This window comes from Anopheles arabiensis, chromosome 2 (genome assembly GCF_016920715.1).
Source record: "Anopheles arabiensis isolate DONGOLA chromosome 2, AaraD3, whole genome shotgun sequence".
In the NCBI taxonomy this organism is placed as follows: Eukaryota; Metazoa; Arthropoda; class Insecta; order Diptera; family Culicidae; genus Anopheles; species Anopheles arabiensis.
The window spans coordinates 30,970,265-30,997,984 of record NC_053517.1 but is presented as its reverse complement, the minus strand read 5'-3'; the positions used below and the strand labels follow the sequence as shown (position 1 = coordinate 30,997,984).

Here is a 27,720-nt window from a genome sequence, read left to right as displayed (position 1 = left end):
GTGAAAGAAATTAGATGATTGGTGAGCAATTGTTGCTGTAGCTCTTAGTATGTTGATCGTGCCATAGACTTTCACGCGGTACTTCTAATAGCGTGCATTTGTTTCATGGTATTGCATAGTTTTAGGCGTACAATGGTTCAAGCGTGTTACAGGGTGGCTCATCAGCTACCAAGGTTGATGGGAGATCATTTTCTCTTTATTTCTCTCACCCCCCCCCCCCCCCCCTCTTTCTCTTTCTTTGGTTGGTCTGCTCACGATAGAGCACGTCGATGTGGCATGGCACGGTCAACAATCATTCTTCAGCTTGCTCGGTCGCTAGCTACAGCCTCCCATCCCATCTTGACCTGGTCCAGCCATCGAGTTCGCTGTGCTCCCCTGCGTTTTATGCCAAACCGGGGATCGCTGTCGAACACCTTTTTGGCGCAGCATGAGTCCGGTATCATCATGCTATACCCCAGCCTTCGCCACCGTCAGGATGCTCGGTTCGCCATACAGCTCAGCAAGCTCGTGGTTCATCCTTCTCCTCCACGCTCCATGCTCGATCACACCGCCAAAGATTGTCCGGAAGACGCGTCGCTCAAACACGCCCAGAGCGTTTAGTTTAGTTTAGTTTATTAATCGATGGACTATGAAGCCCTCTCGAGTCAAAATTTGTTTACAATACATTACATTAGATAACGAACAGAACATTTATATATTGTTATTGTTGAACGCATTCCGAACACTTAAAAGTGAAGTCAGTTCCGTTATCGTCATTCCAGGCTCATAAATATCGTCAGCTGAATTCAATAGACGGCACATACAAAGAAGGGGGTTGCGAGAGCCAAATGTTGTTCGGGTTTCAGCGACTGCCACTGCATTGGTCGGCGACGGAGTATTCTGGCAGGAACATAGAGGTGAATCCTTGAAAGCAGCTCGGGACAGTCGATGGTTCCGTTTAAGATTCCCGTGATAAATGCTAGTCTGGTGTGCTCAACACGTTCGGCGAGAGGCGGGATTCCAAGCAGCAAACACCTAGTTCTGTAGTCGAGACGACGCGGCCAATCACGGAGGGCGAAGCGCGTTGCCTTCCGTTGGATGGACTCTAGTCGCGCAGCCGCTGTTGTGATCATAGCAACCCCGCTAGCTTGAACGGAATGTAGTAGGCTTTACTTAAATAGAAAATAAATCAGTCTGCATTTTCCTTTCGTACGAACAAGAAGTTCCAACATTTGCATCAGCCGCTCGGATGGTCCAGGACTCGTGTCCATAGAGAACCATCGGGCGAATCAATGTGCGATATATCTCACATTTCTTGCGGGCTCGAAGTCTTCTGGATCTGAGCAGTCGGTGAAGTCCATAGTCCAGAATCGTGCATCCCATGCACAATGAGTCTCCGGATTTTGCTGCTGATGTCGTGGTCCGAAGTAACGACCGTCACGAGTTAGCAGATTTCACGAGATTTACTACCTCGAGATTGCCGCCGTCAACTAAATACACTGCTTCAGATGGTCAGAGTCTCCGGCAAGCAGATACTTCGTCTTCGTCACATTAATTCTCAATCCAATTCTTGTTGCTTCGCGTTTGAGTCGGGTGTACGCTTCACCACACACCTTCGCTGTTGTCCTGCCGATGATGTCGATGTCATCCGCGAAGCCAAGCAATTGGAGAGACCGTCGTTGTCTAGCCCTGTGCTTCGAATGACACCTTCCAGGGCGATGTTGAAGAGCAGACAGAAGTAGACCGTCCCCTTGGCTCAGACCCCTGTGAGATTCGAACGGTTCCGACGTCTAGTTTGATACTCTCACCTTGCATTGCACCCCGTTCATGGTGGTGGTCCCTAACAGCCGGATCAACTTCCCAGGGCAGTGGTACCGCTGCATGATGCTCCATAGCTCATTCCGGCCCATGGTGTCGTAGGCCGCCTACGGAATACCATTTTACTCATCGCATTTTTTGTTGTCGTGGCTGACCTACTAGATTTGGTTAGTGCTGCTTTCACTCGTAACAGCGGCGGATCTAACGGTAGGCGGACTAGGCTGTCACCTGGGGCCCCGCCGATTTAGGGGCCCCGTAGATCGCCATTCTATAGTATGCCGTATGGACAGAGTACTAGCGACAAGGGCCCCCGGAAGGATGGCCGATGGGGCCCCGAGGTTGGCGAAACATTTGCACCCCCCCCCCGTCAGCAAAAATTTTAGAGTTTGCGACAGATGATTTGCGAAGGGGCCCCCGCTGAATCACTTGCACCCCCCCCCCCCCCCCCGTCAGCAAAAATTGAAGAGTTTGCGACTGATGATCGAAGGGGGCCCCGACGGCATTTCAAGTTTACTGTTCAATCTCCCAACAGCTACTTTAGAGCCGCTACCCCCCCCCCATTTACCATTTACAGAGGGCCTCAACTCATCGTTCCGCCTAGGGCCCCCGATACCCTTGATCCGCCACTGACTCGTAACATCGGTCCGAAGTGGAATATACACAACCCTGAGCGAGCAGGGCTCTTCGTTCCTCTGCTTGATCGTTGATCGCTAGCAGACACCACGGGGAGATCGTGGACACGTTGTTCTTTCGAAATTTCGGTAAAACGCAATCCACTAAACACCTTGTTCTTGGGCCATATATATTATTCTGCATTTATTCCAAATTTTTTTTCCATTCCCAGTACAGCTTTCTTCCCGTCTGTTTCTTCCCCCTCAAGGGAGTGTGTTCCATTTTGCTTCATCCTTCTGATAACATACTCTCTTCCGATAGGCTGGCTTTCTAGTCAATCTCTGCCACTGCGTTTATGTCTGTGTGTGTGTGTGTGTGTATGTCTGAATTATAAGGATAGAGGTGCTTGGAAAGTTTCACGGCGTACCGTCCACTTCCCTTGCGATCCCTCTCAGTTTCAGTTTCTATCTTTTAGCACGAGGTCCGTGATTCTCACACGTTTTGTTACCGTTCCCCTTGTCTTTGTTTCAAATGCATGTTTTCTTTATTTCTCTCTCTATCTCTCTCTCTCTCTCTCTCAATCGCGCACCCGCATATTGGTGGTAGTTATACTTAATTTAACCTCATAATGGAAGGAGCAGGATTTGGATAAATGGGAAAAAAGATTATGAGAGAATTATGGGTACGGGGTACGGGGTACGTCCAATGTTACCTTTCGTATGTTAACGTAATAACAATCCATTACACTTTGCGCCGTTTTGCCGTACCTTGTCCACGATGCCAAGACCAGCGGAGCCAGCGGGGGCAGACGTCCGCAGTGTAACACATAAAGGGTTGAATTATGGAAAACGTAAAATAAAGTATACAATAAAGTTATACATAAATATTGCTGTTCTTTTTGTTTTATGTCGTACAGTTGTTACGCCCTGCTGCTTGCATTCTCTTGCCTTTTTTATCGGATTTATTTTCCCTATCCTGTTATTATTCATCTTCCTATTACTCTTTCTCATCTATAGATTATCTTTCACTTTTTATAAGCCCCCTCCCCCCTCACTCTTTCTCTTCCTTCGTTTCTATAATTCCATATTTCACTATTGAACCTATTACATACTCGCTCCCTTGGCTCGTCGTATTGTTATTTTGCTTCCTGCTCGGCTCTTTTTTTAAATATAATAGAACAAAAAAAAGAAACAAATTATGCATATTTTCTCTCTGTCTTCTCTCTTTCGCACTCACCCTTTCTCACGCCCCACCATGCACACACACACTGTATAAACTTATTGAGTACGGATGTTGTTTTATCAGTTTTTCCTTTTAATTCGCTTCCATTAACCATACAGAGCAGGATTCGGGGCGTTTTCTTTTACCAATTTTCAATCTAATCCCGCTGATCATTATCGCGCGATCACCCTCATTAACATACACACACCACCAAAACCACCAGGGGGGTGTATTAGATTCATGCATTGTAAAATCATTTCATTCGATTTTTTGGAGTAATTGAGAGCAAGAGCAAATTCCGGTACAGATATGGGTACGGTAGGCGAAGAATGGGGCCGGTAGAAGGGGTGATGAAGGGGGTTGAATGCGTACAACAACAAAAGTGGGACCGTTAAACATCTAGCCTGATGTGAATGTATAAATGCATAGGAATTTGTGCGTGTTGATACATTTACCACATACGGAGCACCTTTATAAAGGGGAGGAGGGGAGAGGGAACTGAGAATCGAAAACCTCCTTCGGAATCCTTCAACACGACGTTAACCACAATAATGCTTAACAACCGTTCCGTTCACGTTCCGTTACAGCTGGTACAGAATGTGTATTTGAATATGCAACTGTCCCAAAACAATTGCAAAACATCTATTGGCCACAGATATCAATGTAGGACGTCTCTAGGCTAAATATACGCACACACACACATACTAACAACACAACAGACGCACTCACGACAGGCACTCAAGCGCACGCGAAATGCGTGAACGAACGAAACAAAGATATTACAAGAGATGTAAACAAATACCCTGGTCAGTTGACACAATTTAGGAACGTTTCAAAGAACACAAACTCTTTTCAAAGAAGTCAATTATAACACGATTATACATAGTACCAATTATCATAGTGTGCAACGCTTTCGCTGCCTCTGTGTGTGTGTGCGAGTGCGCGCGCACTGTGCGTTGCTATGTTAAGGAGGTGGTGGGAAGAAACGGATCAAATGGATCGAATAGGACAACGTAAAAAGATAAGCGAATATGCGAGCGAACGCGACCGATCGAGCGAGTATGTATGTGTGTGTGTGTGTATGTACGTTAAAGTAAAAGTATATGTATATATAAATATATGCAATAGAGGATTCGGTTCGGCTTCCTGTCGGCTACACAATTTCCGGACGCCCCCCTTTTTACCAACCTCCCGATCGGTTTAATGTCACGTTTTCGGGTGAGAACACACCGCTGCTTACGTTACGTTAACTGTTGCGAGAGTTGCGGTTTGACGGAGGAGGTGGTAGTGAGTGTGTGTGTGTGTGTGTGTGTGTGGCGGCAGATTAATTGCCGCAGCATACGATCTCAATCTACCGCGTGCGCATCGAGAGATTTGTCGCCGTTTTACTGTTCCTACCCCTTCAACTACTGTCCTGTCCTGTCCTGTCCCGTCTGCCTTGTTTATGTTGCGTTGCCTATCCGAAACACGTTCCCCTGCCCTTTTTCTGTTGTTATTCTTTTCCCTCCAGTCCCTCTTCAATTTAGAGAAAGCGACATGTTGGACACTTTTTCTGCGGCATTTTTCACCCCTTTTCCCATATCCTTTTGCATCACACTTGCTTGCTGTTGCGATTCGTTTGATCGTCCCCAACCTGCAAGGGGATGTGTGTGTGTGTGTGCGTGTATGTCCTTGCGCACCGAGAGGAGAGAGGTTGTTGAACAGCGTTCGGAACAACACTCGTGTGTTGGTGTTGAGGGTGATGAATGGTGGTGGTGGTGGTTCAGAGACACGCACTTTTTTTTCACGGACCTTGCTGATGGTTGGTTACCGTCCGCCGCCACCCATCCTACTACTGCCCGACGGCACCGGCTGATTTGAGCAGGGTTAGCTCCTTATCCTTCGCCTGCACCACCGTGCGCCAGTGGATGTCCTGCTCGATCACCTTCGCTTCGAGGTTTTTCAGCATATTTTCCTGTGCGATGAGGAGACAAGACAGCAAACCGATAGTAAGATCAAAGGGTATCTCAAAAACACGCTTGCTCTGCGTGCCACTACATGTAAAAGTACGTACCGTGTCGGCTATGATAGTCTTATACTGATCGACGGTTTTCTGCATCTGCTCGTACCGCAGCGCCATTGTTTGCTGGTCGTCCTCGGCGCCACTGTCGCTGCCGCCGGTGGCACCGTTCTTGTTCACCACCGCACCGTCGTTCGCATGCTCGTGTAAACTACTATTAACGCTGCTATTGGTATTAAGATTATTATTAGCGATTATATTGCTGCTACTGTTAAGCCTACTGCTGCTGTCACTGTTGTTGCTGTTGGCAGTGCCAGAGCTTTGCTCCGGGTGGCTGTTCGTGACCACCGACGCGTTGTTAACGCCGCTGCTGCCGCTACTGGTACTACTGCTACTGGTGGTGGTGGTGGTGGTGGTGGTGGTGTGAGATTGCTGCAGGTGCTCGTACTGCTCCTTAATGCAGCCGACCGTCGCCTCGAGCCAGCTCTGGAAATCGGTCGCATCGACGGGCAGGGCCGACACCACACCGGTCGGCTGCAGCAGCTGCACCAGCAAATCCTTCGTTCGGTTCTGCTCCTCCAGGATGACCTTACCGACGTCCACCTTCTCTGCACTGCTGTTGGCCAGCTTTTGCTGCTGTTCCTACAATTGGGCAGGAAAGATAGAGAAATAGAAAAGATATCTTAATGTGCAATCAGTTCGTTCTTTTCCGAAACAAATTATCAGATTCACACTCTTTGAGATACTGTATTAGAGAAAGAGAGAGAGAGAGAGGGAGCAGAGAGCGTTTGGCAGAACACACTTCGCTTTCCACTTACAACATCATTGGCGGCTGCCGGTGTCGTCGGTCCTCTTCGTCGTTCGGCATCTTGCAATGCCTCAACCAACTTCCAGTTTTTCGTTCGCAAATTCTACGCGTATATTGGGTTTGCGTTTGTTTTGCGCAGTTACGCAGGCAGCAACACGCGGGGGAGAGCAAGGTGCAAATGCGCGCAATGCCATTGCAGTGGTGATGGTGTTGTTGATGGTGGTTGGTAGTAGTAGTAGTAGTAGTAGTAATACATAGTAAGAAAGGATGATGCAGGACATCAGATCAAGCAAATGGGTTGCGATCCGGGAAAAAGGGATGTGTAGAAGGGAGGAGGAGAACCATGGTGTGTTGGTGGTGAGGGCACGCGCGCACACGCATTCAATTTGCGTTACATGGCGTGCGTTGTTAAGGACAAACAGTAACGCAACGTAACGGAATTGGGGGGGACACGCGCGCGCACACGAATCGTCAAACAAGAACGAAAGAAAAAAAGAAGAAACAAACACAGCGTAAACGAAAATGGCATTTAGGGCATTTTAGGGTAGGATATAATCATTTTAAACTGACAAAATGAAGCGATAAAATGTACAACACACACATTTGGGTGCAATTTTGCCATTCTCACTCAAGTGCGCTTATATGCTACTGGGGGGCGGTGCACAGAGAGTAACGGAGATGATATTTGTTTGTTACATGGCCACTACGGGTTTGATGAGTTAATTATGTTTAACGTCATATTTGTGATTAAATAGAACAAACATTTTCAATTCATTTCCTATTCGAATTATGCGAATTAGATTACTACTGGAAATATTTAAATCAAACAGTATATACATGTAATCTAAAAAAGATAGTAGGATAATAAGAATATTTTTACAGACAAGCATGTTTCAACCAATTATTAAGCTTTAAGACAAGCGTCATGCCTTTGAAGCCTTTTTTGAGCCATCCAACCCATTCCTCATTGATATGAGAGTCATAGGCAAACATTTCTTCTTATATTTTGTCTCGTCTGTTTAATAACCATGTTAACAGAAAATAACAATCTGGCCGGTAATGAAACTGCCCACATAAAATTTTGGAAAATATGTACACAATAGAGCGATAGAAAATTGAACATTCTAATGAAAAAGGCGAAGGAAATGAAAATTGAACACACCGGAAAGGCACACACACATGGGACACACGAATCACAATCACAACGCACACCCAACCCATTCAAAGGGTCCCCCCGGTGGGAGGAAAATGGGAGTTACTTACGTCATTCTTCTGTCGTTGCTCCTCGAGCTGCTTCTGCAGCTGTTCCTCCTTCGCCTTCAGTTCGTTCGCCTGCTGCTTGTAGTCCGTCATCAGGCTCTTGCACTCGACCAGCTCGCTCCGGTACACCTCGAGCTTCGATTTGGTAGAGTCTAAGGCATTCTGGAGGTTGCGGATTTCGACGCGATTGCTTTCGTCCGTCTGGCTGTGGGTGTGGGCGGCGGCCGCTGCCGCCGACGCTGCCGCGTGCGCCTGCTTCTGCTTTGCCTGCAGCTCTGCCTTCAGCTGCTCGATTTCGTAGCTCTGCTGTTGGCAGGTCTGGCTCAGCTCGTCCTTCTGGCTCAGCTCGAGTCGCAGCTGGCGCAAATCGTTCTCGTACGCAGTTAGCTCTGGAAAGGGAAGGGACGAACGGAGGCGTTTTATAGAGGTTTTATGGTCGAATCATGGTCCATTGCAATGTGTACTTACCCTGTACGCGCTGTCTCATCAGCTCATCATTGTTGCGTAAAATATGTTCGTACTCAGTCTTTTTCTTCATCATTTCCTGTGTGGGGGGAACACGAAATAAATATGTCAAAGTAAGGCTCAGTGGTCAAACCGCGATCGAGCTTACCTCCTCGGACTGTAGCTTTTCGCTCAGCAGCTGGTTCTTGGCCATCAGCTCCTGCTGCAGCAGCTGCAGGTCGTTGTTCAGCTGCGCGATCGTTGCCCCATGGTCCTGCGTCGAGGCGTGTTCCTTCGACAGCTGCAGGTACTTGGCCTGCAGCTGCTGGAACTGCATCGACATGGTTTGCTTCTCGTTCGCCAGCTTGTCCCGGAGCATGTTCAGCTCCTGCGACAGATTCTGCACCTCCTGCTTCTTGTTGTTCAGCTCCTCGACGTACCCCTTGAGCACGGCCCCGGTATGCATCTTCTCGCCGTTTAGCTCCTGGCGTAGCTCCTTCAGCTTGGCCTGCAGGCCGGCCGCGGCCTGCTGCTCCTCGAGCAGGGCCGACTCCTTCTCCTGCAGCTGCTTCTTCAGCTTCTGCAGCGGGTCGGACGGATCGTTCCACTCGGACGGATCCTTGGCCAGCGTGTCCTGCTGCTTGTTTAGCAGAAAGTCGATCAGTATCTGAATATCGTTCCGGGGCAGATCGGTCTTGTTGAGGATGTTGACCAGCGAGTGCACGTTCACGGCGTCCGCCATCTCCACTGCCAGCTCCTGCGTGATCAGTTCGTTTTTCTTCTTCTTGTTCGATTTGTCCTTCTGCGCTGCCACGGCGGTGGAGGATTTGTTGTTATCGGCGGTTGCCTCGTGCTGCTTCTTTTTCGATTCCCCTGCGTGGGCCACATTCGCTGCCGGGGCATTCTGATGATGGTGGTGATGGTGTTGCTGCTGCTGCTGCTGTTGCGACTCTGCAGCATTGTTGGTGCCACCACCGGCGGCGGTCTTGGGGGATTGTTTCGACTGATGATCTTTCTTGTTGCGATTGCGCTGCTCTTTCGGGGCCGGATGCTTTCCACCCTTGGTATCTTCTTCGTGTTTCTGGTGATGGAAGAACAGGTTCATAAAACGTAGGTGGTAAAGCTTACAATGCATACAATTCAACCAAGCAAACTGATCTTCACCACAGTCTTACCTGCTGACGTGCAATTTCCAACGCATCTTTCGGGTGAATCTCGGCGAAATGGTTCATCTCCGGTACGGTTTCGACCGGCTTCACCAGAACCGGCTCGGATTTGTTCACCAGAATGCCACCAGCCGATTTCTGCTTGTTTTTCTTGCCACCTTGCTGCTGTTTGTTATCCTTTTTCTATAGAAAAGATAGACAGAATTATTAAACAATTCAGCAAAGGTTACAACAAACCGAAGAGTTACAGCAAAACCCGTACCTTATTTCCACCGGCATTCTCGCTCAGCGGAAATGCTTCCGTTTCCGCGTACTCCACCGTCAGGTTCGTGGCCTGCCCGGTGCGCTTCTTAGCACCGTACGTTAGCGGATTGATTTCCTCCTCGAGCGGACTCTCGGACGAATTGCCATCGCTTTCCTTCTCCACCACCTCAACGCGTTGGTGCTGCTGCTGCTGCTGCTGCTTGGCATTGCGATTCTTCTGGTTCTGGTTGCCGCCGCCGGCATGCGTTTTCTTCGTACGCTTGTTGGCCGACTCCTTGCTCGACTTGGTCGAGGACGATCCGGTGGTGGTGGATGGCGACGTTAGCCCAAGGATTTTTTCACGCATTTCGCGCTTCTCCTTCAGCATCTCCTCGAACGATTTGCCCTTGGGCAGGAAGCGGCTGATAAACAGCATCGACATCAGGGAAAAGAAGAGCACAATTACGATGAACGACAATGTAGTCAGATCCATTTTTGCATGATTTGCTGCACACGCAGACGATCCGGGGCACGGGAAATGAGAGAGCCGGTGAAGGGGATGTGTGTGTGTGTGTGGGTGTGTGTGGGTCACGCTGTGATTGCTGCTACTTCCACGGCGCGTTCACTCCAAACAGCTGGCACAGTCGAGCGATGCTGTAATTATGAAATAGAAAGAACTTTTATTAAAATGGATGCGCATCGAGCAGAAACAATTGCTAGCCGCGTTAATTGTAGTCGTCGGCGCGATATGACGGTCGGGTCTCGGGCACGCGTCCATCTACCATCAGAGACACGCGCGCACACACACACACAATTGCGCATCAACATTGCCGGTGGCTACCAGCAGAAATTAATAAAACGATGCTTCAGCATATGAATATTAGAGGGGGCGAGGGACCTGTGACGCGCCGGGGCACGAGTGTGCGAGAGAGCGAGAGAAGCGATTAGAAAAGCGATTCAATATGACACCGTCGAACGAAGAAGCCACTCTCAGCGGAAAGCACGTGTCTGGTACGCTCATTTATCGCTGTAATAAAAATAGCGTACGGCGGCGGGGAAGACGATGCTTGCCAACCGGGCGCTGGACTACGGGCAGCAACGTGTCAAAAACAGCGTGTCGACGTGGCAGAGCGTCAGCCACAGTAGTGTGGACGACAGGAGATATGCTTAAGTGATCGTTGTACTTTGGCACCGGGTAACTAGCAGCAGCATCCGCATGCTAGTTGTGACCGATCCCTCCTCTGCATCTCTTTTGCGTTGATAACACGCTTTCGTTCCTTTTGATTAGAAGCACACATAAACCACGCAATACTGTTGCGGTGTCTCAATTAAAATAGGCTCTTGTGAGCAGTCGGATCACTTGCGACACACAACATGGCAGATTAATTGTAGCAATTTGATTAATTTGACGCTGGTAGTAGAAACACGAATTGGCTGTAGCACAACACGCTTTGCCCCGTCGGTTGCCACAGAAGCGACACACTTTTCGAAGTGATACAATCGAAGTGATCCATGAAGACAAACAATCTGGACTTTCTGGTCGCGTGGTGAGGGGCAGACGGATGACTTGGATGAAATTTCCGGAATGTTCGCCTCTGTTCCGTCTATTCTGCGGACTACACTTATTGATAAGACCACCTTTCGCGCACAATCGTACTCAATAGACACAAGACTGTTTAGCCGGGCGAAGAAAGAGGGATAAGATGGTTTATAAACAGCTTAAATATATCCCCGAGCTTGTTTGAAGTGTGCGAATAGTTGGCATCAATTGTTAGCAAGTAGAAAGGTGAGTCACGCACGCTGTTCGCTGATTCGCGTTTGCTTTTCTTTAACTAAACCGCTTTTTTCTTCTTCTTCAGGCTTGAACGGAAGCCATGCGAGCGCCTTTGTTGCTGCTTCCGGCAGCTACATACATCCGAACCGAAATGAGAAACCTGCTGTATGTGGGGGAAAGGCAAAATCACAATGCTGCGCGTCGCCCCGAGATATGAAGCATTGTTTTTTTTTTTTTGGTCCCGAAAGCCGAAAAGCCAATGTACCAGAGTAACACACACGCACTGGGGTATATGCTACACGGTCTGGCGCAATATAAACGTGTCATAAAGATGGTTGGTGACGTTGGCGTTAAGATACTCTCAATTTTCACAGGCGAGCCATGGGAGATGTGTTTTTGGTGTGTTTGCTAACGAGCAGCACTGCCGGAGAGAATCGGGTCACTACCACCACCACCACCAGCACCACCTTTCCATCCGTTTGTTTAAAACGCGCGCCCCTTGCTATACGCAACTGTGCTAGCGAACGCAACTGATTTCTTATCGCAGGCTAGGCACGAAAAAACAACCATAACGCGCCATCGTAATGAAGAGATCGACACAAAAATGGAGGTGTGCCAGAAGAAAGGGAGGAACAGCCTGGTGTCGGGGCCGGCAAAGGCGACAAAGCGTGTTAGACCCTTATCAAGCAATTCCTTTATGAATGAGCGCTCTTGCTAACCCAAGTGCACCGAAGCCAGCAGCAGAAGCAGCAGCAGCAGCAAGTGTGGGGTGTGCCTGTACCCACAGTAGAACGATCGGCGGCGATGCTGACTGGAGATCGATGCGAGAACTGGTCCCGGTGTGCGTAAAAGTTGACGATTGCTGCCAACTGACGGCAGCTGGGGGAGATGAGGGTAGTTGGTGTCCCCGGGGAGGGGTTTTAAACATTGCCAACTTTACACGGCGCGCTCGCACACTTGGAGCAGTGGTGGAGACAGAGGAAACCCGTCAGTGTTTGAGATGCATCACCATCCCGCGGTAGAAGGACGGAGCGCGATCTCTTCTTGGCCAGCACTGTGCTGGCAAAAGAAAGGAAAGAAACGAAACCAGTTCCAGCACACCTCTGTGTGTGTGTTTGTGTGTTTATGGCATTGTATGTGCGCGTTGTTTCCGCGTTTGCTTTTGACGGCCGTTCGCGTTCCCCAACCCTACAGGGACGTGACGATCGCAAAGGCAGAAAGGCTGCCCCACCACACCAAAAGCAAGATCGACACTCTACACGCTATGGCTGTGGCTGTTTAACGCTGCGTTGGGGATATAGAGATAGCTGATTATCCCACCAGACGGGAAGTTCGGGACAAACAGAGGGGGAGGAAAATGGAGTACAAAATGCAGTGGAAAATGCAATTTTCAAGCCAGCAAAGGGCCTTGTGTTCTTCGTCCAAATCTCTCCCTCCCGCGTTGGTTGCAATCGTGTGAATGCAGTTTCTCAGCTTCGCCAGGATGCTGCCAGTAACGATAATGGTAGAGGCCACCTCAGCATCGCGATCGTCACGGCAAGATCGTGGATAAATTACACAGAGAGTATTCTTATTACAAATGGATACATGTATGTGTGTGTGTGTGTGTAGATCGTTATTGGACGACGAAGGGTACAGCCGACAAAAGGCACAATCATGGCGTTTATGGTCCTCAAACTCAAGGCTAGACAATTACACCGACTCTCCGACTAAAAGTGATCGCGAAGCGAGAGGAGAAAAAAGGACGAGCGATGGGAGTTGGCGAAACTCGTTGCACTGGGGGAGGGCAACAACAGACAATGCGAACATGTTTGTCCAGACATCTTTTTAAGCGAAATGTTATTTCTTCTTAGCGAAAGTGTTAGTGGCGGCGGCATAACTTATGGAAAGCTTTTTTGACACCCGTTCAGAATGTGTTCAGAAGCCGCCGGTTTACTACGTATTCCTAAAAATAAGAAAACAGAGAATACTTTAAAATGCTTTCTTGCTGAATGCCCAATACCATACCACCACGACCGGTGCCTTTGCATCGCTTTAACTACAAGATAGATACACCAACCTCCCCCTTCATCGCACCAATTCCAGCCACAGAACCATCATTTCCTACGCCCAAACGCAGCGATGGTGCATGGATGTGTGGTGTGGATGTAACATTCCCTTCTGCTCGATCGGTTGGTTCCCTTTCTTACCAGCGCTGCTTGAGCCAAACTGCTCATGCCACGCTTGCGGGTGAGCGAGTTCATCATCTCTCGCGCACCCCATCATCTTCATGCCATCTTACTCTATCATTAGCGCGCGGCAAATCACCACGTCGTCCACGCAGGCAAACTGGGCCGGCCGGCCGGCCAGAACCAATACAATCTCGCCGGCTGGCAACTAATCTGCGATCGTCTGAGACCTCTGCGGCGGACTTCTGCGGAGAAGCCGGGCGCGCCGCGATTGTGCATAAGTGTGTAGCACATTGAATTGCCTTGGTGGTCGGTCGGTCGTCGTCGTCGGCGAGACGTCCGCCGTGTCTTTGTCTCCTCTATTTCTTCTATTTTACACATCCACACATTCATTAGTGGTGCCTTCACAGGTTAGCTTCTCTATTGTGCTCGCTGGTTGGCCTTTTTATGTGTTTTTCTCTCGTTGAAGCAAAATTGATGAACGAAGAATTCGGTTTGCCATTTCTTCTACACAGCATGTGTGTCTCACAGAAGATCGTACAAATAGCGGATGCATAGCAACGACTTTGTTTCTTCTCTTCCATTTACCCCCGTCTGTCTGATGACCTGTTCGCTTTATGCCATTATAAATTATTTTCACATTTTTTTCTTCTGATAAATACTTTTTATAAACTTGCAAATTTTCATCGAAATTACTTTTACATGTTTTTGTTATCAAGCACTACTGCATCATCGGCTCCACATGGCTTAAAATCTATTAAAAAGTAGATTCTTTTACAAAGGAGACGGATGCGTCTCGTGTCAGTCAAAAATCTCATCGTCCTCTCTCTCTCTCTCTTGTTCTCACGCTTTTGCCGGGTTTCGAGAGCGCTGTCAAAATCGTACCCTAAACCCAGCATCATTTCCCCATCACCATCGTAGTAGTACACACATCGCTTGGGAAGGGATGAGGGGAGTAATTCAGAATGTTCTCTTGCCCACGAACTTTGTAGTACGCACGCTGGGCCTTTCCCGTGTCTGGGCAGCGGGGAGCACCGCACCAGACGAGACGAACACGAAGATCATGCCAAGGCACCACCGCGTTTTCTAATTTGCTTGTTCAAGTGTTGCTGACAAGTGCACAGCGCGATGTGGCCATCCGCGCGAATAACCCGACCGAAACCGGATGATGATAAACCCCCGGGGTTGGGAGGGCGAGAACTAAAAACCCCAAAAAAGAGAGAGAGAGAGTGAGCGAAAGAGAAAGAGAGAGTTCAATTGCATGCAGAGCAGGGACTGTGGCGAAGGAGGAATACGCACTAAAAGCGCCTAAGCGCTAATGTGATGGGGAAGCGACCGTGGTCACAAATTTAGAGAGACACACATTGTAAGAAATGTGCGCTTCGTCCCCTTCCCATCGGATCAGTGACCGGGGCACGGATTGGTAGGGTGGGGATGGGGTAATACGCCCGTCACTTTCTACCCCACTACACCCATCCTCGGCTAGAACTAGTGATATTGGGGAGGGATCCAACACCACTTGCTTCTGTCAGCGGATGGATGTGGGCTAATCTATTTTATTCTCGGTCCACTATGCTCACCGGGAGGAAGCACCAATGTGTGCCGCCGCCGCCGTATGGATTAGAAGGAAGGGCGGTTTTCGTCGAGCGGCTGACCGGGGCTGGGAAAACCTAGGAAAATCCACACCGACCGAAACGGTTCCATTCTAGCACTGTGCTTTGGGGTGGCGATTTGCGATTTATTGTTCGTGTGTGTATGTGTTTTTCGTACGCTGGTCAAATAAGCATTAATTTGATCCACTGCACATACATCAATCGATGTTGAACCAAACAAAAAAAAACGTGCTCTTTTGTCGTAGTTTGTACACAAAAAACGGAACCTAGGTTACTACCACTCCCGTAGGTTGTGATTATAAAAAGGGGGGAATTTCGTCCACCACTAAACCCATTTACAACTAACTTTCCACACTTCGCGTTGAAATATTTTGTTGTGTGGGGGGGTGGAGAGGGGGGGAGAGATTCCCAAGCTTTCCCCACACACACACACACACACACACACACACACACAACTGTGAACAGATTTTCCAACCAACCATGCAACGGCACTGCATCATTGCCGGTGAGAAAAGGGACCATGGGGAGGGGAAGAGCCGCTACTACTAAAGATCTACCCGTCTCCCGTAACCCTTCGTAGCTGAGTGTGTGTGTGTGTGTGTGTCTGGGGATAGGATGCATTCATCGAGAAGCGTTGTCCACGTAGCGCTCGTGCACACAGCACACGCACACAAACACACACTCATCACTCCCGGTGGTGTGGTTATTGCGGAATGAGACTTTTCGACAGGAATTGACGCTTGGGAGGTGGATGCTGCACAGTGAAAGTGCATCTAAATTATCTTCCACCGTGAGTGTGTGTGTGTCCGCCGGAAGCAGAGGAAAAGAAAGAGTTACGCATCCGGATGGTGACGGCATTCGGGCGACTCCAGCGAACAGCGGTAGAATAAATCCCCATCTTTCCACACACACACACATACACACAATATATCCCCTCCCCCATCCTCGAGTTGCCGCAAAACTCAATCCAATCGCACTTGTACCCTCTTTCGCATGGTTGCGACACGGGCAAAGATTCTCGTGTTACTTTGATGGACATTTATGCATGCTGTACAATAATGCTGTGTATCTCAGCGTTCCGGTTACAATTGCTGGGCTGAGGCCTTGCTTAGATTTGGCGTATTCCTTCGTTCTAGCCATTTGTGTTTCGTCGCTGAAGCGCACGCACCCGCGTTCCGCGACCCATACCAAATCACACACAAGCACTGACTCTCTCTCACACACACTCACACGTACACGCACAGGGGTAACGGTAGATTGGATACCGAAGCGAATAGCAGCTCCTCTAGTGTTCTGGCAGCGGCCAATTAGACTGATTTCCCCGGTCAGCACCAGAAATGCAGAAAAGAGTTTGTCGTCTTAAGAGTCGATACACGCGGCTCCCGTCATGGAGGAGAAGCTTGCTCCATCCTGGTGGCACCCCCTTGCGCACTTGTCCCGTAAAAACGCCTTGAAAGAGGTGTGGGAGCGGATCGCAGACCCACCAGAACCGAACACGCCAACACGTCACACGTACGGGGTAGAACGAATCGAAAGAGCGCACACATACGCACACACACACACGCTCACATACTGTCGCACGTACATACACACACACCGGACAGCCGCGGGCACGCACTCCTGCCTGGCGGTGCCGAAATGTGCGTGTGTATGTGTGCGTGTATGTGCGTGCGCGGCGGAAAACGGGAAAAGCGGAAAAATGGAAGGACAAAAAACTGAAACAAACGGGCAATTTCGGCTGTACAAAGCGGGCAACACTAACCGGACTGTGGCGGGGATGGGGATGGGCGATATCGGACGGGCACGCACAACCGATTTTCCGACCAAACTTGACACACACGAACGCACGCACGCACACGCACGACAGGAACTTCCACGACGACGGCACCACGAAAACGGAGTCGGCAGGCGTGAGACGTGAATGTGAACCGCCAGTGACAAATTTCTCTGTAAATTGAACACGTAGGAACAGAATGGAGTGAAATGAACGGAGAGCAGAAAATTTGCCCGATCGCACGCACACCAGCACAGGCACGCACCGTGTACGGTGGTGTGCGAGCGAGCTGGGCCGAGGCGGGTCGGCGCACGCGAGAGCGAGATGCACTGTGCGAGCGTTCGTCGCGGGCAGTGTGTGCGTGAGATGGCGAGGTCAATGAACATGGGCACGGGCCAGGTGGCACAAGGGCCGGTTCGGTTGGCCATATTGTACGGGCGTGCTTTGACAGTCTTTTGCCGTTGACGGTTGACTTTTCGTTCATAAAATAGCATTTATGGTTGTTTTTATGTAGTTTACTGCCTTTTTAGCTGTATGGCAATTGTATTATTCATTGGAAGTGTCTCATTTTTAGGCACACTGAGCACACACAATTAACCCGCTTCACTACGGCTGGAGATGTGTGCACATAAAGGTTAAGGAATGATTGGTGTTCAAAACAGCCTTTTTGAATCCCCGATAATTCTCTCACTTTTGGTCTTTTTTGTGGCTTATTTTCCTATTAGAATTATACGCAATTAGATTCTCATTATTGTACTATAATTTCAAGATTATCGTTCTGCCACAAACGAACCCCTTTGCCATCTTCCATCATCCAATTTGAATCCCGAATTGCCATCGTCATCTCAATTCCCTTTGCTGGCAACACTGTTTGACGGGTGTTTGTTGTTGTTTTCCTCAAATTCTGAACACGAACACCAGAAACTCTCCAGGGGGAACCAGAAACATGCTAGAAATTAATGCAAAATTGCTGCGAGATCAAAGTGCAGTGTTTATGTGCGGTGAGGTGGTGGAGTGTTTAATTGATTTCATTCACCCATCGCTACCGGAGCACAAGATTTCACAGAGCAATAGGTGAGAAAACATGGCACGGAGCCATCAACTGCTGTCCAATTTTTGCCAAGGCACTGCGTACTGATTTTGTTCCCTTTTCTTTTAGTGATATTTTGGAAAATCTTGCCTGGGCGACGGTGCAGCTGCACTGCTACTGCAACGCCTCGTTCAACGAGAAAGCTCCGCATGATGCTGCCGCGAACAGAAACGTTGGCGGCAGCACGTCGCTAAACGCCAGCAACCAGCTCAAGGGAGAGGTGCTGCACTCAACCGAACCGAAGATACTGTTCTGCGATCTGCGCCTGTCCCCGGGAGAAGCAAAACAATGTACGTTCTCGCTCGATCCCTTTTTTCTCCCCCGCTTCTAATGGCATCTTTCTCTTTAGTTTTGTATCGTGAAACCGTGCCACTGAATACGCCGCCCACGTACCGCGGAATTCGCGTAAAGTATTACTACAAAATCACGGTTGCCACGCAACGGCTAGGCTCAACCGTGCAGGCGCTAAACATTCCGATCCGCGTGCTGCCGCTACCGCTGCCCCAGAGCGATCTCGACGAAGCGATCACGCTGAACGATGAGTCGAACGAAGATCTGGCACCGAACAACCCGTTCCTGGAGAAGAAGCGACCGCCGTCGCGCATCGAGTACGCGCTGCACTACTTGCGCGGCGTGACCGCACGCCGCCGGCCAAACTTCTTCATGATCAACAACAAATGGGGCAAGGTGGGCCGGTTCTGTCTGTTCAAGTCGGCGTACAAGCTCGGCGAGGACATAGTGGCCACGATCGATTTTAGCTGCGGTACGATCAAGTGTGTGCAGCTTTCCGTCACGTTGCAGTGCGAAGAAACGGAGCTGTTGCACGGTGCCGTCTCACCGTCGAGCAGTACGCCCAGCGCAAAGGAAGACGCGAAAGGGGCGGACAGTGCCGATGTTGCCTCGAGCACCGCCGAGGGTGCGAACGAGCCGGAACGGCCGAAGAACATTTCCCGCGTGACCAACTACAGCAAGCATCACGAAGTGTGCCTGGGCATGCTGCAGACGCAAGTGATCCTGCCCATCCCGCTGCACGTCACTCCCACCTTCCGGACGGAGCTGATCGAGGTCAGCTGGCGGTTACACTTTCAGTTCGTGACCAGCACGAACGCGGAGCTGAGCAGCGAGATGCTGCTCGATCGCACCGCCGAAAACGAGGAAGGGCTGGAGTGGGTCGCACCGACGGACATTGCGATCGAAACGATGATCTGGAGCCTTCCGATTACGATCTACCCGACGGCACCGCTGCAAATACCGCAGCCCTGTGGGGAGTACAAGCTAAACATTAAGTAACGCAGCTGCAGGACGTTCTGTGCCGGCTGCCGTGCAATAAACAAAGTCCCTTTCTGTGGCGCTGGAAGATGGTGTACAAACTTTATTCTCCTACATATCCGAACCGTCCGAATCCATGTCCTCGTCCAGATCGTCCGGAACTTTGCGCGCTTCGTCCTCTCCGTCCTCTTTGTCCCAGCCGGACTTTTTCCCCGTAAGGAAATCGGCTCGCAACGCGCCCCACGTAGACTTCGGCTCGTCGTCCGAATCGACCTCCGATTTGATGTCTTCCTCTTCGTCCTCCTCCTTTTTCACCAAATTGTCCACCAGTTCCGACTTGGCGCGCGGTCCGTTCATCAGCACGTCCAGAAACTCCTTCCGGTTAAGGCTCTTGAGCACCTTTTCCCGCTTGTACTCCAGCTTGCCGGCTTCCTGCAGCTTCTGGTTCACCGTCTTCTGCTGCTGCCGGACGGCATTGAACAACTGTACCGTACCGCGGGTGGCCACCTTGCGCAGCGTTCGTTCGCGCTCGTAATCATGTATCGTGGGCCGTACCCGGAGACCGAGGATGTCTTTCTGTCGCAGCTTCCTGAGTGCTGCCTTCTGTCGCAACAGTTCCTCCTTCAGCTTCAACTCGTCCGGTTTCTCTTCCGAATTGTCGGTTCCTGGTGTCGGTTCCTTTTTTACCGTGCCCTCCGCACTGACCACATCAAAGTCGATCGCTTTCGCTTCCTGCTTTTTGCGCTCCTTCTGCTCGTCTGTGGCCGCTTTCGACAGAATGCTGTCGTCGGTGGCTTTGCGCAGAAACTTGGCCATCGCTTTGGCCCACTTCGTCGGCTCGTCGGACGGTTCCGTGTCGCCAGTTTCGTTTTGCAAGTCCAGCTCCTCCTCCGACATCGGGTACTCCTCGTCGGATAGAAAGTCGTCCGATCCGCTGCTATCATCCGCCAGCGAATCGCTATCACTTTCAGCCGGTGCGGGCACTGCCACCTCTGCAAGGAGTGTGGGAAAACAATGTTGCCAGTACAAAACAGCATTTGCACAACAGCAATCATACTTACGTTTCATTTTTCTAGCTGGTTTCAACATTTTGTGTAGCGTTTAGTGGGTGCCTTTCAATGCAAAACGGTACGCGCGAAGTTATACACGTGCGGCGCCGATATCAAAACAAAGTGTATTTCACCTACTCACTCGTGCGCTGACAGTTGTAAACACATTCAACAAGATGGCTTTCCAGGCTGGTACATTTATTCAATCCTACGATTGTCAGCTTGATAGTTGGGGAATTTTTCTTGTTGGAAAATAGTTCAACTGTTTGATTGTGATTTAAAACCCCGTTCATTTGTTTACACACTCTCTGCTCTGTATTAAAGTAGTTTTACACGTGTTAAAAAATAAAATAAACATTTTTGCAACAGCATGCAACCATGTGTCATATTAAACTTCATGACATCTCCCGCTCCCCCGCAAAACAGCTGTCAAAATGTTCCGCACGGGCAGCACCTTTCGCCAGTGCACAGTTTGAGTGCGTGCATCGTTTTTCACGGATCGACCGACCCGTGCGCGTTGTGTGCCCTTGTTCTTGTCCTACTTGTCGCTTGCCAGCGCTATCCATCACGGCATCGTTCGAGACGGAGGCAAGTGAATCTTGCGTCGAGCTTTGCATCACACCGTGCGTGTTGTTCTGCGGATCGGCGTGTGTGTGCCTGTGTGCATAAGCAAAACTGGCCACCCAATTCGTACGGAGTGGTCCTACTGCTGCTGCTGCTGCTCGGTACAGTGCATATGGGCGGATGCCCGTGAATGGGGTGAACTCCGCAAAACATTAGCAGCAGCTGTCTTTGTGTGTGAGTGTGTGTGTGTCCGGTCATCTCCCGCGCAACAGGAACGGGAACGGGAACGGCTGCCGACAGTTGCATTCCATCAAATAGCGCATCATCATCATCATTGTCGTGGTGGTTGCTTTGCGTTGGCGCATTATCATCACCGCCACGGTAGCAGCCCAGTCGTCCTTGTGGAGTAAGCCACCCCCCTGTACACAGGGAGTCTAGCAAGCACATCGGCCAGCCTACCGAGCTACAACGGCTCGCAGCCTAGCGAACCCCAGGTAGTGCTAATAACCCCTCTCAGCTAGGACCGTTTGTTGCAGCTGGCGACAGACATCGAAACGCGAGTGGTCTGCAGGAACGTCCCCTTCCCGTGTGAAAATGCAAAACATCTAGTGTCCAAAGTGCGCCCCAAAGAGGTAGTGCGGCGGCGGCAGTAAGGCAATCAGTTAGTGGAAAACATCGATGACATAAATCATTTTCGCCTGTTTCCGGCGTACGTTGCCGATCAGTTGTTACTTGGATTTAGATTTGCGGGCAAGCGAATGGGCAAACTAATCCCTGCCCTGTGAATGTGGTGCAATTTGTGTGCTGTGTGCGTGTGCGAGTGTTTTTCTCCCTTGCTAGCGTGGCGGCCGCTATCAAGGCGAGATATTTAGCAACAGATAAGGAAGAAGAAGTGCTCCTGCTCCCTGGTTCTGTAACGCTGCTGTACCACCACCACCAACACCACCACGGTAGCAAATTGGCATTGAGCATCGGGCAAACAAAGTAGGTCATCGACCGGACCTGCTAGGCACAGTACGTTCCATCCCGGATCGCTTGGAGAGCGCATGTAATTAACCCTTCCCGCGGGTCCTCCTAGCATCTGCCAGCGGAAGTAGCTGTTTCCCCTTTTCTGGTGCAATAGTTACACACATCCAACCCGAACGCAAGGAGGTTTCAAAGGGAACCCAGCGGACAAGGACATCTCGCTGCCCACCTCTCATACAGGACACTCACCACTAGCGAACACGTACACCGAGCGTACAAACAAACACGCCAACACCTTCCCGATATCGTTCAGTACACACACACACACGTCCCTGCAAACGCTTCAAAGCTGGAGGATGCCGCTAGCCAACTCGATCGACCCATGGAGAGAGAAAGTCCCAATCAGTATCGTCGGTATCGAGGTAGGTCCGTTTTGCTGGCACCCGCCCTAATACCTAATACCAATCCACCCCCCTCACCTGTTCCCGTATAATTTGTTTATTGTTATTATTTTTTTTTTTCATTTCCCTCCTATCTCCTTGCGCGAATCCGGGCGGAACTGCGGAAACAGGAGATTGCAGTTGGTACTGCATGGTTCCGCTTTCCGTTAGTGTAGCTATCCCCCATCCTCCCCGTTCCTCCTCGTTCCCAGGAAGTTAATTAAAGTTTCCCGCGTGCTGCACCCCGCAGTACGGGTGTGTCCTCACCCTCCCCCCCCCACCCCTTCGTTATACCTGTATTGTTTATCCAGCGTCTGCAATTGAATCCATCTTTTGTATGCTCTCTCTCTCTCTCTCTCTATGCTCTCTATGCTTTTAATGGTATGATTTGTTCGCGGTTCCTCTTCCGTTGACGTTGGTTTTGCTTTGCCTGTGTTATGGTTTAGTTTTTCATTTTTTAAATAACCCTTTTCTTCGACCAGTGTTCGCTTTGCGTTCCTTTTCGTTTTCTCCCACGATTGGCCGGTCGTCATCGTCGTCTTCGTCAGCGCCGTCCTCTCATCGTCATTGCCATCGTTTGCATCGTTAATATCCGATGGTGGCGCTTCTTTGCATACGCCCAGGCCCCCGGCTGGCAGTCCCGTTTTCACAATAGTCGTTTGTCTCTATTTATTTAATCGTTTTCTTTTCTAATCGGCTTTAGCGTTATCGATTTTGTATCCGTTGTTTTGTGCCGTTTCATCCTCACCAGCATAGTATCGCGCATCAGTTGGGTGTGTTTTGTGGTGGTAATGTGGTGTGCGAAGATGGATGTACGTGTTTCTATTTGTTGGGAGGTTGTTTTCCTTTTTTTTGCTATTTTTAAGATTGTTTCAACTTTACATTTCGTGTTTTCGAGGTTTCCCGATTGAATGTTCCTATTTTTTGTCAACATATTTGCATTTTGCTTTGCAAAAATTAGTCACCATTTGGCCTAAATCTTCAGCCGTGCCTTCTCGCCCCCTTATCAGCCGTATCGATTATCTGTCCCAAAGCGCGTAATGCAACTGTTTGCATCATGTTTATCCTCGTTTTATCATAAACAAACACACTTACGTTCCTTATGTTGAGCTCTTTTAAGAGGTGTGTGTTTCGTATGGGAAAGACCGCTAATGGAAGGGCTTAACTGTGACCACCAGCTCACACCCGGTAGGTTACACGCGTATGAACCACTAATTGAATTTGTCCTTCACGATGCCCATGCACTCGTTTGTTTAATGCTACATTTTTTTTTTACTAGACATACCAAACAGTATGGCAGCACAGGATGTCACATGACTGTGGTGCACAATGTCGTTATTTTTTGGGGGAAATAATTCGGCAGTTTTGGTCGAATTTAGGGCACACTTTGTTACGTTTGGTCCAGTGGTTGGGAGTGTCTTTCAAATGAATGTAATGGTTAAAAATACTAAGGCGTAGAGCGTAACTTTATCTTGTGTGAATTTACGTTAACCAAACCACGAACCCTACGCGCCTGTACGAAATTGATCCATTTTCTTATTGTGCCACAAGCGACGGAGTGGCCTGCAGTCGAAAGAGGAGGTGTAACACGCTCGTCTAAAAGCGCATCGTACAACCATTTTCACTTTCAACCATAATCGCTAAAATGTGAAGGTAAACGGTGTAGCGGTAAACAAACGTTTTCCCTGCCCAGTGGCACAGTGTGTACTGCGGCTTTCCCGGGAAGGTGAGGCGTAGGCGGACGAACGTCGCACCATGCTTTGCCTGGTTTTCAATATCGATTTTCAGTACTCGACGGACCACAGTAATGGAAGAACAACCCTTTCGGATGGGTAAAAGTTTATACTTTGTATGTTGTGTGCAATATTACTCTGTGTAGTAATTTGTTTTTTTTTTATAATTATTAAAATAATAAAAAAAATTAGACATATAAACACTGCCGGGTTTGTCCTTTCGTTTTGGTTGTGCTTGTGCGCCAGGCAAACGACATGATGTGGCTATTTGTTCTGGCCAGAATCATGGGAAAACAAATCCTAGAATTGTGCAAACTTTTCATGCATTTTCGCTTGATTTCCCGATTTTGCCAGGGAAGCAACACGTGGCCATTGGTTCCGGTTTGTGAATAGTAGGCTTCATTCCCTTTCTGCCCCGGATCAAAGGGCACTGAAGGCTGAAAACATAGGGGAAAGCGGGGCAAAATGGGCATGTTTAGCAGTTTACTGAATATTCCATTGAATATGCCACAAAACACAATTATTCATGCATTATTGTATGCCTCCACTATTTATCTTTGGATTTAAATTGCCACATAGAATGAAAACAACTTAAAATCATGAAAACAGTGTAAAATAAAAGTTGATGTTTTACGAGAAGCTATTTTGACACGCGGGGTAAAATGGGCATAGCCCTGGGGCAAAATGGGCATATGTAAACAAACTGTGAAACGTCAAAACACTGGGGTAAAATGGGCCACAACAACTGCGCTTAGGTAATGGTCTATGCTTTTGCGCACCGTTTCGTGAATTGTATTTTCGTTCTATCTTTTGTTTTGCTGGTCAGGAAAGTCCTTAAAATTCTACCAAAAATATGTTATGAAAATTAAAACAGTTTTTACACGTTTAAATCTACAAAATCGATTCTTTTGAAGCTGTGTCTGTTATCATTATTGAGGCGACAAATACAACACCATAGCCTCACCAAACGCCATTTGTCAAAAGTATCTGCCCATTTTGCCCCAAGCGTAACTGCCCATTTTGCCCCACGTGAAGCATTTTTGTATTTTATGTTATATTAGTAAAAATACGCATTCGATCGCCTTGCTTTCTTCAGACAAATTGTATAGAAATATCAAATCTTTAATAATATATAATGTAAAACTTCAACGCATCCCTGTGACACTGGGTTAAGCTTATTTTCGAAGTGACAAAAATTACATCAATATGCTACTAAACCTTATTTTGCACTTTTCTTGGTTATTTGTTGTGTTAGGGTTATGAAACTTACATGGTGTTCATAAAACACTCTAATGAATACATTTTGAGCATTGGAAAGTAGCTTTGTAGTCAAATAATGCTTAAATAGAGGGTGCCCATTTTGCCCCACATGCCCATTTTGCCCCGCTTTCCCCTAGTAAACAAATTAAAAAATCAGCCTATATTTGAAGCCTGGAGCAGTGCTCTTCAAACTTTTTAGGTTCGCTGGCCGCTTGGCTTTGAAAAAAAACATTTGCCGCGGCCCACTTCGATTGAGAACTTATTTCAACATTTTTGTAGACTTATTTCAAAGTCGTTTTTGTTATCAAAAATATGTTTAAATCTTATTATAGACATGACATGCCTGTTGCAAATTTTACCTTCATTGCGGGGAAAAAATGCACGATGTGTATAATAATAATCTTTTCTTTTTCAAAAATAAATTCTTTCGCGGACCACAGGTTGGAGACCGCTGACCTGGATCATTAAATCGAAATTGTGTTCGTGGTGCGTGGACGCTACCATCGCTATTGTTGGAGAAATGATAGGAAAATTGGGATAAAAATGGTGTGCTACTTTTCGCGTAATTTTATTTTTTTATTTATTTTTTTTAATGCAAACAACAAGGGAGCGAAAGGATATATTGTGTATTTGCATAAATGAGTTATTATGGGTATTACAAGCGAGCATTGTTCTTAGAAAAGGAATTACCCAGTGCAATGGGAACATTCAACAAAGGCTCACTTATTGCTAGATAATTATCAGATTAATTTATTTATTTTTCACGCCTTCATTATTTTCCATAAAAATAAGCGTGGGTTTCGCGTATTTTGCACTGATTTAGTTGTTTGGAAAAAAAACCCGATTGATATTGATGTCTGCATTTTATGCCTTCAGGCCTGTGCCTTCCGTCCCTGACCTAGGCATATTTTGGTGCTACACATCGGCACACACGATGACTTCCGATCTGTCGTCATCACACTGTTACGGAATGGTAAAAATCAATCAAAATTAACTGCCCCCCCCCCCCCCCAATCACACATACATCCTCCTTCCTAGATCAATCGATAATCACACGGTGGAACCCGGCGACGAAGCTCGGCTCTCGGTTACATATCGCCGATAAAGGGAAGCGATGTCCCAGTCCGGCGCAAAGCGATGATCCTATTCCAGGATACCGGACCGGGCTGTGCTGTGCCACGCTTCCGTCACAAATGAAATGAAAAATGAACACGAGCCAATAACACTCGGGCTACATTTTTCTTTTCCCGGTTTCCCGCGTTGCTGCCGCTTCGCTTCTCTCTAAGCGCTCCGATAATTCGCTTATGAAACGATCTGCTGTCGACGAGCTTCTTCTACGGGGAAAAAAAACCCGTCACTGCTGATGTCGGCGGTGGATGCCAATGGGTCGTGCGCGCGCTCTCTTACATGCCGTTAGTAGAGCCTGGTAGCCTGGCCGTACATGGGGCCCGCCAGCCAGCCAGGAGAGTGAGGATATGAGGCGTTAGTGAGAAACAAGACACAACAAAAAACAGCCACGTTCACAGGCGGAGTTGACGGGTTTCTGCTGTCTGTTTGCTGTTGCTTTTCCATCCATTCATTTGTTCATTTCATTTCATCTTGTTGACGTAAATTAGTTTATCTGGCGAGTTGATTAGAATACTTTGACACGCGAACGGCTCGACCGGGTGAAAAGTGGCAAAAGGGATGCGTTGCCCGTTTGCGGTTGTTTAGCAAAACAAGTATTATTTTTTATTAGTTTTATGTATTACAATATTCCATAAAAGCTTACTGTAACAGTAACATCCTTCATCTTCTCTTCTGGATTGACTAAATGTCTTTAGTTATCCTTTAGTGTGCTCACCAGCTGCTCCTTTCAATGGAAAAGCTCACCACCTCTCAAATGCTCAACAGGTTGATGTGACACTTTGTGGTATTAAGGTTTTTTCAAAGACTATTTTTAGACTGCTTTTCTTCAACCAGCATTGTTCGGAACGCTTATGCGCTGCAAGCACACCCAAGCAATGTGGACGTATTTAATTGATAACATTAATCCCTCCACCCTGAAACCCAGCAGATTGTCCTAAACTCTGTCCCCCCATTCGGTAACGTGCTATCATTCCGTTCGCTGCTCCTGTCTCTTCCGATTTTCTCCGGCTGGAGCCCTGGTTCAATTTCAATTTTGCTCAACCCAAACTAGGACAAAAAAAGCACACACACACTCTTTCCCGTTTATTTTATCTCGGCGGGTCTGTGTGCACGCGTAATTGTGCCACATTATTAGCAATTACTTGCATGTCTTTCATCTAACCTACCCGTGAGTAGCAGAAACCCCTGAGCTCCGAAATGGTGATGGTGGTGGTGACCCTTGACCCCCGCACAGTAAGTTCAATATGAAGCCATTCTGTTAATGAAAACCGACAGTCTAATTGTGATTCCGTTTCAACGAAGGGCGCTCTCGGTGTGAGTGTTTTTCCTCCGCGCCAGAAAA

General features: G+C 48.4%; 4 protein-coding genes across 8 annotated transcripts in view; 2 read left to right on the top strand and 2 right to left on the bottom strand.

The window, feature by feature from the left end:
- Nucleotides 1-2,585: 2,585 nt before the first annotated feature.
- On the bottom strand, nucleotides 2,586-17,122 carry LOC120897072 (putative mediator of RNA polymerase II transcription subunit 26). 3 transcript variants are annotated; one of them, XM_040301687.1, is made up of 9 exons: nucleotides 16,868-17,122; nucleotides 9,570-10,204; nucleotides 9,317-9,490; nucleotides 8,311-9,222; nucleotides 8,166-8,241; nucleotides 7,701-8,086; nucleotides 6,448-6,540; nucleotides 5,684-6,271; nucleotides 2,586-5,584 (listed from the first exon to the last, which is right to left on the bottom strand). In XM_040301687.1, the coding sequence occupies exons 2-9, from the start codon at nucleotides 10,041-10,043 to the stop codon at nucleotides 5,462-5,464; spliced, it is 2,826 nt and encodes a 941-aa protein (XP_040157621.1). In that variant the 5' UTR covers nucleotides 10,044-10,204; nucleotides 16,868-17,122; the 3' UTR covers nucleotides 2,586-5,461. The 3 variants fall into 3 exon arrangements, with proteins under 3 accessions (XP_040157621.1, XP_040157629.1, XP_040157637.1); XM_040301695.1 differs by lacking the exon at nucleotides 16,868-17,122 and adding an exon at nucleotides 16,342-16,363; XM_040301703.1 differs by lacking the exon at nucleotides 6,448-6,540 and having other exon boundaries at nucleotides 16,868-17,120.
- Nucleotides 17,123-17,651: 529 nt separating this feature from the next.
- On the top strand, nucleotides 17,652-19,326 carry LOC120897094 (RAB6A-GEF complex partner protein 2). The gene is made up of 3 exons (XM_040301710.1): nucleotides 17,652-17,953; nucleotides 18,039-18,259; nucleotides 18,319-19,326. The coding sequence occupies exons 1-3, from the start codon at nucleotides 17,826-17,828 to the stop codon at nucleotides 19,257-19,259; spliced, it is 1,290 nt and encodes a 429-aa protein (XP_040157644.1). The 5' UTR covers nucleotides 17,652-17,825; the 3' UTR covers nucleotides 19,260-19,326.
- LOC120897104 (RRP15-like protein) lies at nucleotides 19,310-20,429 on the bottom strand. The gene is made up of 2 exons (XM_040301722.1): nucleotides 20,300-20,429; nucleotides 19,310-20,230 (listed from the first exon to the last, which is right to left on the bottom strand). The coding sequence occupies exons 1-2, from the start codon at nucleotides 20,325-20,327 to the stop codon at nucleotides 19,350-19,352; spliced, it is 909 nt and encodes a 302-aa protein (XP_040157656.1). The 5' UTR covers nucleotides 20,328-20,429; the 3' UTR covers nucleotides 19,310-19,349.
- Nucleotides 20,430-20,746: 317 nt separating this feature from the next.
- Nucleotides 20,747-27,720, top strand: part of LOC120898891 (ribosomal protein S6 kinase 2 beta-like) — a 29,450-nt gene continuing 22,476 nt past the window's right edge. For all 3 annotated transcript variants that reach the window (XM_040305370.1, XM_040305371.1, XM_040305369.1), the window contains exon 1: nucleotides 20,747-22,239. In XM_040305370.1, the coding sequence (XP_040161304.1) occupies nucleotides 22,174-22,239 (66 nt within the window). In that variant the 5' untranslated portion in view covers nucleotides 20,747-22,173. The remainder of the gene's footprint in view (nucleotides 22,240-27,720) is intronic.